The following is a 13310-nucleotide window of genomic DNA, read 5'->3' as shown; positions in this document are numbered from 1 at the left end:
AGGCCTTTATGGGGAAAGGGAGGAGCGCCGGGGGAGAATCCCCGAACTGTGATTGTAGAGCGTGCCTGAGCTGTAAAAATCTGTAGAAGTAAGAGTTTGGGAGACCAAACTCCTCATTTAGTTGTTGAAAGGACTTCATTGTACCATTGTTGTACAACTGAAATATGGAAGTTACTGAATACTGCGCCACCAGCCCCAAATCTGGCCAACCTATTCGGTGTCATATATGATCTATGTAATATAAAGAGTTGGATTTGTTGGAACCGTAGTGATTTGGTGACCTGGCTCGAGTTCCCCAGCGCCACCTCCCAGTCCTCAAAATCTATGGGGCCCAGATCACGCTCCCAGCGCTCCCGAAGGTTCGAGAGCAGGTCCGCATGAATTATTTTTATAAGGTACGAATAAGTGAAGGAGATCACCTTAACCCGACCCAATGCGCATAGAAAGGCCTTTATGGGGAAAGGGAGGAGCGCCGGGGGAGAATCCCCGAACTGTGATTGTAGAGCGTGCCTGAGCTGTAAAAATCTGTAGAAGTAAGAGTTTGGGAGACCAAACTCCTCATTTAGTTGTTGAAAGGACTTCATTGTACCATTGTTGTACAACTGAAATATGGAAGTTACTGAATACTGCGCCACCAGCCCCAAATCTGGCCAACCTATTCGGTGTCATATATGATCTATGTAATATAAAGAGTTGGATTTGTTGGAACCGTAGTGATTTGGTGACCTGGCTCGAGTTCCCCAGCGCCACCTCCCAGTCCTCAAAATCTATGGGGCCCAGATCACGCTCCCAGCGCTCCCGAAGGTTCGAGAGCGGGTCCGCATGAATTATTTTTATAAGGTACGAGTAAGTGAAGGAGATTACCTTAACCCGACCCAATGCGCATAGAAAGGCCTTTATGGGGAAAGGGAGGAGCGCCGGGGGAGAATCCCCGAACTGTGATTGTAGAGCGTGCCTGAGCTGTAAAAATCTGTAGAAGTAAGAGTTTGGGAGACCAAACTCCTCATTTAGTTGTTGAAAGGACTTCATTGTACCATTGTTGTACAACTGAAATATGGAAGTTACTGAATACGGGGCCCAACCCCCCCCCTCAAGAGACCCCAGTTCAGGGAGTGATGCGGAGTGCCAAAGGGGAGTATCCGGATCCATACTATCGTACCAGAGCATTCGTATCAAAGCCTGCCAGATCTTCATGGCCTGAAAAACAATAGGAGGGGACAGCCGAGAAGCGCTCCCCCCCCCCCCCACTAGAATCTATGTCGGAGAGAGGTCCGGGTAGTAACATTGGAGAAACGCCCAGCACAGACCAGCCTCCTCTCCTCCCCGCAACCAGATACCGATGTGTGCCAGCTGGGCCGCATAGTAGTATAGTTGGAAGTGAGGTAAGGCCAAGCCGCCATCAACTTTTTGGCTAGTGAGGTTATTTAACTTTATTCTAGGTCTTTTTTTGGCCCATATCAGAGATGTTAGTATACTGTTTAATTTCTTAAAGAAGGCCGGGAATATGTATACAGGGGATTGTGAAAGAACATACAGTAGTTTGGGCAAAACTATCATCTTAATAAGGCTAACCGTACCTGTCATTGTCAGCGGGAGTTTACACCAAGCCCTCGACTTGCGTACAATCAGCTGTACAAGTGGGTCAAGGTTCAAGGATATGAAATCCGAAGGGTCGTTAGTAACCTGGATCCCAAGATATTTAAACTGGCCTGTCCAGCTTAGCGGCAGGGAAATCCTTGGGACCCGGGGAGGAGAGCCCATAATGGGCATTATAAATGATTTGGACCAGTTTATGCGGAGACCAGAGAATCCGCCGAAGGTCTCTATGACCTGCAACACTATAGGCATATCCACTCTGTAGTCATGCAAGAAAAGTAACAGGTCGTCCGCATAAAGGGCTATTTTGTCAGTACATGGGCCCGTTTCAACTCCCCCAATGTCCGGGTGCGATCTGACCAAACAAGCCAAGGGTTCAATGGCTATGGCAAACAAAGCTGGGGAGAGGGGGCATCCCTGTCTGGTGCCCCGAGTCAAAGTAAAGGAGGAAGAAACATAGCCATTAACCAAGATCCTGGCGCATGGGCTTTGATATAGCAGTTTGATCCATCGTATAAAATTAGGGCCGAAGCCCATACATGTCATGACCCCCCTCACAGATACGGCCATTCGACGCTGTCGAATTCCTTAGCCGCGTCCAGTGAAACTACAACCGCGTCCGAGGGGAAATAGTGGGGAGCCTGCAAAATAGTTTAAAGCCTGCGCAAATTAATGGACGTGGATTTCCCTGGCATAAAGCCAGATTGATCCTGGTGTATGATAGATGTAATGACCGAGTTGAGCCGGACCGCAAGGATTTTTGCCAGGATCTTGGCATCAGTGGGGATAAGGGAGATCGGCCTATAGGACTCCACTAGTTTGAGAACCTTACCGGGCTTTGGCAGTACTATAATTATGGCCTCGGACATTGAGGGAGGAAGTTGATTAGTGGCAAATATGTCGGTATACATCTCATGCAGCTTGGAACCAAAGAACTGTATGTATTGTTTATACAGCTCAGTGGGGATGCCATCGCTTACCGGAGACTTGCCACTGGGGGACATTCCTACCGCCGCCACCTCTTCCAAAGTTAAGGGGGCGTCTAGGATATCCCTAGCCTCGGGGGAAAGCCTGGAAAGGGGTATATTGGACAGGTACAGGTCTAAGTCTTCCACGGAGCACGTCGACTGAGAGTCATAGACCTCTTTAAAGTATGAAAGTAACATCTGCGCTATGTCGGGGGTATTATCTACTATGGAGCCGTCAGGGCCAATCATCTGCACTATCGTGGACCCAGGACGGTCATAGTGCACCAAATGGGCCAATAAACTACCTGGCCTGTCCGCCTGCATATATATGTTGGTGGCCCTGAACAAAAGGTAGCGCGCGTTTTTATCCGAAAGGTGAGCTAGCCAGGCCTCCTGAGCTAATAGCCAACTTGCCTTCAGCGCAGGAGTTCCCTGAGCCAAATTACCGGGTCTCCAGATCCCTATATTCAGATTCAAGCCGTCTCTCCGTCGCCCTGTACTCTATCTTGCGGGCGGCTATTTTGCCTATCGGCGTACCACGTAGATAAGCTTTAAATGCATCCCATATAACCGGTGTCGGGACTGAGCCCGCGTTATCCGCAAAGAACCCTTCCCACCTAGGCGGCAAATCCGGGCACTCTCCCAGCTGAACCAGCCAAGATGGGTGCAACTTCCAATATGACTGTCCCCTCCAGCACTCCACATCAAAAGAACTTTTAGCAGTAATGTTACACTAAAATTTCTATTGTCAACATTTTTGTTATCAACATTTTAACCACGTCAACTTTTTGATTGTTGACATTGTGATTATCGACGTAATGACTGCATACTAATAAAGTCCATAGTATTTCTGTAACCTAGTGGGCTTCAAGCCAGTGATTCATTCTCCTGCTTTTCAACTCTTTTAAAAACTCCTTCCCCTTGTCCACAGTGATAGTAGATTGATAAGCCCCGCCCTCTTAAGCGGCTTGTTACAAATATAAGCAAAGGGATTGGATAGATTTATGTAAGAGATACTACTTTAGCTATTTAAGGTATAGTATTAGCTCAGACATGCAGGAGTTTTGCTATATGTTACTGCAGAATAATTGGGAGTAGTTTGGTGGTCATATAGTTTTAAGCTTGGCATTTTTACTTATGAAACTATAAAGTTTGTAACCCTAAGAACAATGCCCAGAAAGGACACATTGGACGAGATTCATATGTATTTGTGGCCTGCAGCCACTAGATGTCACCCAGCTGAGCTATTCAAATGTAGGGTGTGATAGGCTGCCAGCGTCTACATTTCAGCTCGCACCCGCCGTGGGTGGCAAGCTAAAATGTGTGAAAAGTTTTCCCGATCGCGCCTATTTATTTAGTCAGGTTTAGCCACGCCGCGATCAGCGCGATAGGGGACATAAATTGTATATCGCCCCCTGCAATCTCCCGTCACTTTAGATGGGAGATCGGGGGCGATAACAATTGAATTCCCCCCATTCTATGCACATTTTGACTATTTCACTTGTCTTTTAAGATTCCACTATTTGCTAGCCCATACAATAACCAGGCAGTGTTAAAATTCATTACACAAATGTAGGGCATTATTTTGTTTTTAACCATCTCGAATTGTACAAAAAAAACACATTACGCAGTCTGTGTTTTCAATTATGTTTTGGAGAATAACCAGCAACAGGACAATAATGCATTGCTGTCCAGGTATGGTGATATATGCCAGAGGGAATAGCAGTCGTGCACATTTGCCATAGTGATAGATTATTTCTTGGCTGCAGTCACTGGATCGTTGTATCCCTGGCATTAGTGGGGGCCGTACATCTCCCTGAAGTCTTGTATACAAAACTTTTTATAACAGACAAATGTCTTAAGGTTAAATTCAATTAGGCTTGATACTTAGGGTGAAACGTAATAGCCTGCCAGTTGCAGGCTATTACATTTGTGTGAGTCTATCCATATTTTTAAAGAGCCGATCATTTGTACGACAAAACCAACCTGGTTTTGCTGCGTAAATGGCTGGCACTTAAAAAAAATATGGTCGCACACAGCCTGCAGCTCGCAGGCTATTATATTTCACCCCTACTGTGTGAGGAAAAGGTCTTATAGCCATGGACATTTACACACAGACCTATTCAATTACAAGCCCTTTTCCTCGCACAGTAAAACTGCAGCCAATGCTCATTGGGGCAGTGTAATGGTTAGCATTACTGCCTCACAGCACTGAGGTCATGGGTTGGATTCCCACCATAGCTCTGTGTGGAGTTTGTATATTCTCCCTGTACTTGCGTGGGTTTTCTCCGGGGTGCTCCGGTTTCCTCCCACAATCCAAAAATATACTGGTAGGTTAATTGGATACCAATAAAAATTAACCCTAGCGTGAATGTGTGTGCGTGTACATGTGGTAGGGAATATAGATTGTAAGCTCCACTGGGGCAGTGACTGATGTGAATGGCCAAATATTCTCTCTGTAAAGCGCTGCGGAATATGTGTGCGCTATATAAATAACTGGTAATAAATAAATAAATAATAATTAACCCAGAGATCCCGGGATAAATCCTCAGAGATATAGGGTTAGCGATTGCATCGGGTGCTATAAGGGCAGAACTTGTTGCAGATTTCTGTTTGAGCCTCAGGAATGGGTGAACAGAAATCAAAGTGTAGCCAGCCGGTGGGCTTTTGTGGTCTGCTTCGAGGCCGATTTAAGCTTTGAGGCTAAAGTAGGAATCCTCTATATTTCTAAATACTGTTTTGTATAATGTTATTATTTATTATTTATTTATTTATTTATTTATTAACAGTTTCTTATATAGCGCAGCAAATTCCGTTGCGCTTTACAATTTGAAATAACAATAACAAACTGGGTGATAACAGTCATAGAGGTAGGAAGGCCCTGCTCGCAAGCTTACAATCTATAGGGAAATAGGCATATGTACACAAGGAAAGGTGCTATCTATTGCATAGAATGAAAAGACATGTGAGGATATGTGTGGACTGTACAGAGTGGATGTAATTTGATAGGAAGGTTTATGAAAGTTATGTGGGCGGTTCTGGAATGTGATATGCTTGCCTAAAGAGGTGAGTTTTGAGGGAACGCTTGAAGGTTTGGAGACTAGAGGAGAGTCTTATTGTGCGTGGTAGGGCATTCCACAGAGTGGGTGCAGCCCGATGAAAGTCCTGCAGTCGTGAGTGGGAGCGAGTAATGAGTGTGGATGAGAGACGCAGGTCTTGTGAAGAGCGAAGAGGTCGGGTTGGGAGATATTTTGTGATAAGCGAAGTGATGTACGTTGGTGTAGTTTGGTTAATGGCCTTGTGTGTGAGTAAAAGTATTTTATATTGAATGCGGTAGAGTACAGGTAACCAATGGAGGGACTGACAGAGTGGATCTGCAGACGATGAACGTCTAGCGAGGAAGATAAGCCTCGCCGCTGCATTCAGAATGGATTGTAGTGGTGAGAGTCTCGTTTTGGGAAGACCAGTTAGGAGACTATTGCAGTAATCAATGCGGGAGATAATGAGAGCGTGGATTAGAGTTTTTGCAGTGTCTTGTGTAAGGTATGGTCGTATTTTGGATATGTTTTTTAGATGCTATACTCTTTTATACAGAGTTAAGCAGCTATGTGTTTTGTGGCTCCAGAAGTAATTCAGTGGCCAGTGGTTCCTTGAAGAAATGAATGACTGAGATGTATTTATGTAGGTCATGAGTGCTACATTAATGATATATGGCATATAATAGTTTTATGGGTTTTTTTTTTTTTATAGCTTTCAAAGGTTCCTGTTCAAAAGATTCTATTAAATGTGTTTATGTATTAATACTGGATACCGAAACCTTGTATTTTTTGCTTTTTCCCAGTACACGCTGCAGATAATCCCCACGCTTGGCCAGCCACGTGTTTACGAGGGGACAGTCCACTAGGAAAGGTCTCTCTACAGTGGTAGTTTCTCCTGAGCCAAAGCCAGCAATATCCTATTTAATCCTTTAAGTCCGGCCCTTCCGCCCAGTACTCGCAGTTCTGCTTTACAGGAAAAAGCCTGGCAGATGTAAGAGACACGAGGCGGCTTAAACTGTAGCAGGTTTCTAACCTCCGGCTCTTCTACCTAATCTGTGCCCCGGTATCTGATCTCTAGGAAAAACATCTTTAGCGGGTCACATGGCCCACACTTTCCTGTTTCGATGAACGTAAAAACCCAGGTGTTACATGTGTATCTTGCGCACTTAATACGTTGTTTATGTAACGGGATGACAAGTGTAATCTTTTTGATTCCTGTGTATTATGATCGGGCTGGAGGAATCCCAGGAGCCACGTAGCCAGTGCATCTGACAGAAAACAAGTTGCTTCTGGCGAGGGTGATGACCGCGGTGATGTAAATGTATGGACGTCTTCCCTGGCTCCTTAATGCTAGCTTGTTTTGTCCACCTCCTGACTATAATAAAGTCTTGGCATCATCTTTTGTTTTTTATAGGAGACGCATCACGTAATGCATTAATAATAGGCTTGCAGTAATATGTGTTTGCATTGATGAACTTTTTTAATATTCCAAGTGTAAAATTTAATAAAAAAAAGGGTTCGCTATTAACTTGTATGTTTGCACCCAGACACTAGGGGGCAGGTTCAGTCACATAGGTTGTTCCCATTGGTAAAGTGCCCAGAGCTATTACATGAGCAGCCGAGAGGCAGCCGTCAGCAGTTCTGCCCGCACCCATGGAGGTTGGAAGCAGAAATCAGCACCGCGGCCTCGCTGCTGCTGAAGGGTGGGGGTGGGTCTGTAATGGAACATCCCTGGGCACTTTACCTGTGGGGGCAGACCATGTGACTCCACCTGTGACTCTTTCTGCCCCCCATGTCTTACGCTTAGAGAACTGATAATATCATATTAATTAAGAGACCAGTAGCTGCCTCATCATAGATATAAATTGACCAAATACAAAAAAGTCTAAATTTTAATAAATATAATCATTTTATTTCCTTTTAATTGAAGGTAGACAAGGAGCCATAGGTAGGGTGGCCAATCCCGGGATCGGCGGGATCCCGGGATTTGGGGCCAAAATTGCCGGGATTTCAATCCCGGGATTGGAGCTTCCAATCCCGGGATTTCGGGACTGTGCTGCGCATGCGCTGTTTCATATCTCTTCCAGGCAGCGCTGAGCACTAGGCTCAGACACTGCCTGGCTGTGCGTGGCGCTGCGTGACGTCAGGGGTCACATGGCGCATCGCAGCCACATGCTGTCTCGCCCCTTTCAGCAGCTCCCGCCAGCGGCCAGTCATCTTAAGCAGAGGTGGAGACTGCCTCTGCTTGTCACAGCGCGGCATGACAGATCCTGTCAAAAACAACAGGGGGCTCATCAGTAATGGACGGATGGCCGGCACCGGACTCAAGTGGTAGTCAGGAGTGGGGACTAGAGGAGGACGGAGCCCTGCTGCTGCAGCTGCCGACAACTGCCTGCAGCAGTGTCAGAAAAGCGCCACAGGGTGTAGTATGGTATGCCGGCGGCCGGGCTCCCGGCGACCAGCATACCGGCGCCGGCATACCGACAGTGTGGCGAGTGCAAAGGAGCCCCTTGCGGGCTCGCCATGCTGCGGGCACGGTGGCGCGCCACGCGCGCCACGCTACGCGCGCCACGCTACGCGCGCCACGCTATTTACTCTCCCTCCAGGGGGGTCGTGGACCCCCGTGAGGGAGAATAGCTGTCGGTATGCCGGGTGTCGGGATCCCGGCGCCGGTATACTGTGCGCCGGGATTCCGACATTCGGCATACTGAAGACCACCCGCGCCACACTGTTCAGTAGTCCCATGCCCAGTTAGGAAGTGCATGCTGCTCTTTTGGAGAGGAGAGACTTAGAAGATTGCTACTGTATTCAGACTGGGTGAGTCAGTAAAGTTATTTTATTCCTGGGGGTGGGTAGGGGTAAAGGGGTGGTAGGGTTGTGTGCAATGGCCATGATTCTGATAGTTCCTGTCACCCTGTGTTGTGAAGGGGGGGGGGCTGGGACCATGAAAGATATTGTATTCCTGTGGGGGACTGGAGCAGGGTCCATGAAAGGTTTTTCTGTTTTTTACTGTGGGCCTGTGCTGGGCCATGAATGTTATTTATTTTATACCTGTGGTGTTGGAGACCTAGATGAGCCCTAAAACCTCAAGAATAAAATAACATTCATGGCCCAGCACAGGCCCATAGGAAAAAGATAAGACTTTTTTTTCTTTTTTTCTGTGGGCCTGTGCTGCTGGGCCATAAATGGTGACTTTTTCCTGTGGATACTGTTGTTTCAAACCATAATTTGTGCTAGTCAGTCATTTCTATTTTAGAAAAAGTCAAAAATACATATTTTTCTCATTGACCTACTCAATCCCGGGGATCCCGGGATTGAGCATTTTTCAATCCCGAATCCCGGGATTGAAAAAACGGCCCGGGATTGGCCTCCCTAGCCATAGGTACGGCCTCTGTGAGTCCAGCATGTGTTGTATTTGTTATTGTGTAGGGGATATCCAGATGATAGATTGACAATGTATTAGTCAGCAGTCAGTAGGTTAACACCATATGGTTGACCGATGCAAGAAGTGGACAGATGAAAGGTGCTTAAGGTCGACAGGTTCAAAAGGTGGACATGACAGTGGTCGACACACAAATGGTCACCTGTTTTCAAGGTTTGACACGTTTTTTCTCACACTTGCTTGATTTACTGACCACGTGGACATCTATTGGGAGTATTAAACTGTGGTGAGCCACCAAGCCCCGAAGTGTGGTGAGCGTAGATGTTTATGCTGACAGCGGTCAGATAACATGAAATATCCCACATTTGGCCCACACAAAACAAACGTGTTTCGACCATTGCCGTGTTGACTTTTTGTACCCGTCAACCTTATACATGTTGAACTATTGACTGTCGACCATAACCTCACCGATCTATTAATCCACCCCACCCTCCCAGGGATACACTAGCACAGACACACATCACTACTAATCTAAGGCTGAGGGTTTGATTGTGCTAGCAACATATCCCACTACACAGCTATTTACAGGACGAGAAGGTTTTTTTGACTGATTTGTAAAAATGAGTCGTTAGCACGTCGGTAGAATAGTACTCATACAGCGGCTTATTCTCAGACGGGCACAATTCTGATATTCACGCCAATGGTGGATGTCTTTAAGCTGTGCATGCGTCTAAGTCACTGAAATGTCACACAGTTCTTGCACACTAGGCGGAAGTACAGTCACACAGTTCTTGCACACTAGGCAGAAGTACAGTACACCAGGGAAAGGCTTTTACTAGTATTTATCATAAAGTCGCAGATGCCGCTGCGGCTAAAGACGCACACACAGACACCGTTAGAATTAGCCCCATAATGAGGAAATCTAAAACTGCTGTGCTTAAAGTTCACTGGTTTAGGATCCTTCGTTTTATCAGCCGCCCATAAAATTATTGTTACTAGAAAATCCCCCTCCTCCTGTTGATCCTGGAGGTGGTTCAGTGGTTACAGAGTGTGCAGTATCGTACAGTATCAAACCATACGCTCTGTGTGTGACTACTTGCAAAATGTAGATATCAGTCCACTGTTGTCGAGCTTTGACATTAAAGATCACAGTAGAGTTTTGTTGAAAGTTGTGTGTATGAACAGCTGCCAGCCTGAAATACACGCACCCCCTGGCAGCACCAGGCAAACCATGCATCACTGAGAGGGAAGACAGTAACCGAATGACCTCAGTCTACAGGTATTGAGAAGCGAGTCAGTATGAGTGTGCCCTAAGTGCGGTGTCCACTGGTATCCTCACTTTACCTGTCTGTAACTCCCTCTCGCAGGAAAATAATGAGGCTTTTAACCAGAAAGGAATTCTGTTACTCGCTGGTTTGCATTTTCCACCAAAGATTTTCAGATATTCAGCATATTTGATCTGGCTTTTGTTATTGTTGATGGTATTGGCTAATGACACGTGTCAGAGTGCAGTCACCACAAGACTGTTTTACATCAGGTGGTAGGACATACAGACCCATAATATCCACCCAAGTCTGATGAAGGTCTCTATGGACAGGATTATATCTTCGGAGGGCATTGCACTCTGGCTACTTTAATGGCTGATAACAGAGAATGGTAGCTTGCAATGATACATATCAAAACTGAAAATATGAAAGCATTTCTGCACCTGAGCAAATCTGTTCTCCGACAAAACCTTTCCATTAATAGACAGTTGTGTTTGCTATGGACCTCTTGCCTTGTAGCTGCAACCCAGAACTCCCGCTACAGAACGTCTCCCGCATCCAGGCTGTAGGCAAGGTTAGGGTGTTGCATCATATACCATAACAGTAGAGCCGATTGTGCATGGACTAAGCACATCAGCCAGATATCCAGCTTTAAGAGTTTTGTATCACCATACAGGTATTCTTAGAGCCACACTGGTTTATATCCACTTCCCTCAATTTGTTATATACTCTAGGCGGTATTCATTTAACAGCGATGGTAGCAAAGTCCCGGCATTTGTGACTGTACCTTCGGGACCTCGCCACCCCCAAAGTTGTGGAGTTTTCCTTGCACCCCTTAGGGGTATGACACAAAAAAATTCTGCAATGTCAGCCTACTGTAATAAGCAGTGATGTGTACTGTATATAGTGACCGCACATTGCTGCTAATATAGGGGTCTATTCACAGTGAATAGGGTGGAAAAGTGAGCCAGTGGAGAAGTTGCCCATGGCAACCAATCAGCATTGAAGTAAAATGTATAATTTGCATATTATAAAATTATACAGAGCAGCTGATTGGTTGCCATGGGCAGCTTCTCCACTGGTTCACTTCTCCACTCTTTTCACTGTTTAGTACATCTCCCCCCTAAGGTTGACATTAAGAGGTCTATTCATGAAGCAGTGAAAAGAGTGGAGAAGTGAGCCAGTGGAGAAGTTGCCCATGGCAACCAATCAGTATTGGAGTAACATTTGTAATTTGCATACTATACAATTGTACGGAGCAGCTGATTGGTTGCCATGGGCAACTTCTCCACTGGCTCACTTCTCCACTCTTTTCACTGCTTAGTACATCTCCCCACTTAGTATAGGTACATACTCTGCATGCATAGAAAACTGAACCGTACCACTGGTCATCATTTATGCTGGGTGTCTAAGTCTAATTGTTAATTTGTGGGCATCCAAGTAGGTCTGCATCTCTTATGTTCACTGTATACCGGATTTAATTTAAAGAAGGGTATCCAATTACCAGTGATAGTGCCGCAGCCACGATAAATGGGGTGTTTTTCACATTTTTTTAAATCACCTCTATCCGATTAGGTTGTACGAAAAACACCCATTTTTCGTGCGAAAAAGCATAGGTCCCGCAAAAGCCTCTGTATTTTCATAGCCCTTATCGCGGTTCTAAGGGGCACTTATTGTGGATAATGCGTCACGTGCCTCAGCATAATCTGCGATAAATGCCAGAATCAGGGATAAGCGCCAGTTAATCAGGGCTTATTGAATAGCCCCTGGCAATACAATTACCTGCTGTAATTAACCGTGGGTAATTGGATACCGCCCTCAGTATTATTATATGCAGTGATAAATGCATCTCCCAGGAGATCTAGATACCTTGCGACACCCATGATCAGGCCATTCTGGTTTAAAGAGCTTTCATTTCTGTGATCTTAGTAAATTACATATGAAAATATCTGTTACAGTATTGCACAACGTTCTTTTCAATGTAGGCACTTTGTAAGTAATACTAATCCTTAGAGTTCATCACACTGTGTTCATTAATCTGAGCAGATATTCTGGTCACGATGATAACTGTGAGGATTACATTGGAACTGATAAGAGTATAATGTAGAGGACGCACAGGTGAATCTCCTGAGGCTCAGTCCTTATCAGTGGTCTACAGAGCATTTTCTCCTTGTAAATATTTTTCGCTGTTGAAATAGGTTTACTGCTTTTGTCCATTGAACTCATTGTGCAGTGTATTAAAATGTGTGTAATCTTTTTCTTTTGTCTTTTAGTACAAATGGTTTACCTCTAGCAACAAGTCTACATGCCCCCTGTGTAGAGAAACTTTCTTTTGAAGCGTGCCAGCTAAGAGATCCCGCCGAGTACGCCAAAATACCATTCTGCAAAATCGCCCAATCCTGCACCACTGAAAGACCTGTATTTTTTTATTTCAGCAGTATGTGAATATGTTTCTATTGTCTGATATTGATGTACAGTAGCAGCTAAACTAAAGTTTTTCCTTCCATCAAACCACCTAAGTGTGATAAAACTGTTTCGTGATGGTTGTGGTAACATCGGGATTTAAGTTTTTGCTTTCTGTATGGAATCTGCGGTGATAATTTTAATGATTACAGAAGCTATAAATTGGACACACAGGTTTTTGTCACAAGTATTTAACTAAAGTGCAAAACTTTTTGGTTTTGCAGATTGTACAATTGACATGTACAGCAATAAAAGCCAACGTCCGCTTGTACATTTTACTGTATCTTCCTTTGGAAATTAAGCAGATTTTCAGTAAAATCCATTTGAGAAAGTGTGTTGTGTCCAGTTTGGTTTGTATACATTTTTTCCCCTAAATTATGCAGATAGCAAACTGAAAAGAGAATTTTTTACCTGTAAAGTCTTCCTGTGTACGACGCTATAGGTTCTAAGAGTTTCTTCTGTGTGTGCGAAGGAAAGGGCTTTTGCTAAGTACTTTTTGTCCTTCATTAAAAATCAGAATGCCTTTTGAATCTGTCTGCCCTCTCCATTGTATACTATGTAATAACACTGCTATAAAGGAGTTAAGGGGGGGGGGGGG

General features: G+C 45.1%; 1 protein-coding gene across 1 annotated transcript in view; it reads left to right on the top strand.

Moving 5' to 3' along the window:
- LTN1 (listerin E3 ubiquitin protein ligase 1) overlaps positions 1-13046 on the top strand; it is a 179649-nt gene extending 166603 nt beyond the window's left edge. The window contains exon 30 of the mRNA XM_063956390.1: positions 12523-13046. Within this exon, the coding sequence (XP_063812460.1) occupies positions 12523-12585 (63 nt within the window). The 3' untranslated portion in view covers positions 12586-13046. The remainder of the gene's footprint in view (positions 1-12522) is intronic.
- Positions 13047-13310: the final 264 nt, after the last annotated feature.

The sequence above is a fragment of the Pseudophryne corroboree genome, chromosome 2 (genome assembly GCF_028390025.1).
Source record: "Pseudophryne corroboree isolate aPseCor3 chromosome 2, aPseCor3.hap2, whole genome shotgun sequence".
Taxonomy (NCBI): Eukaryota; Metazoa; Chordata; class Amphibia; order Anura; family Myobatrachidae; genus Pseudophryne; species Pseudophryne corroboree.
This window is presented reverse-complemented; position numbering and strand designations above follow the sequence as displayed.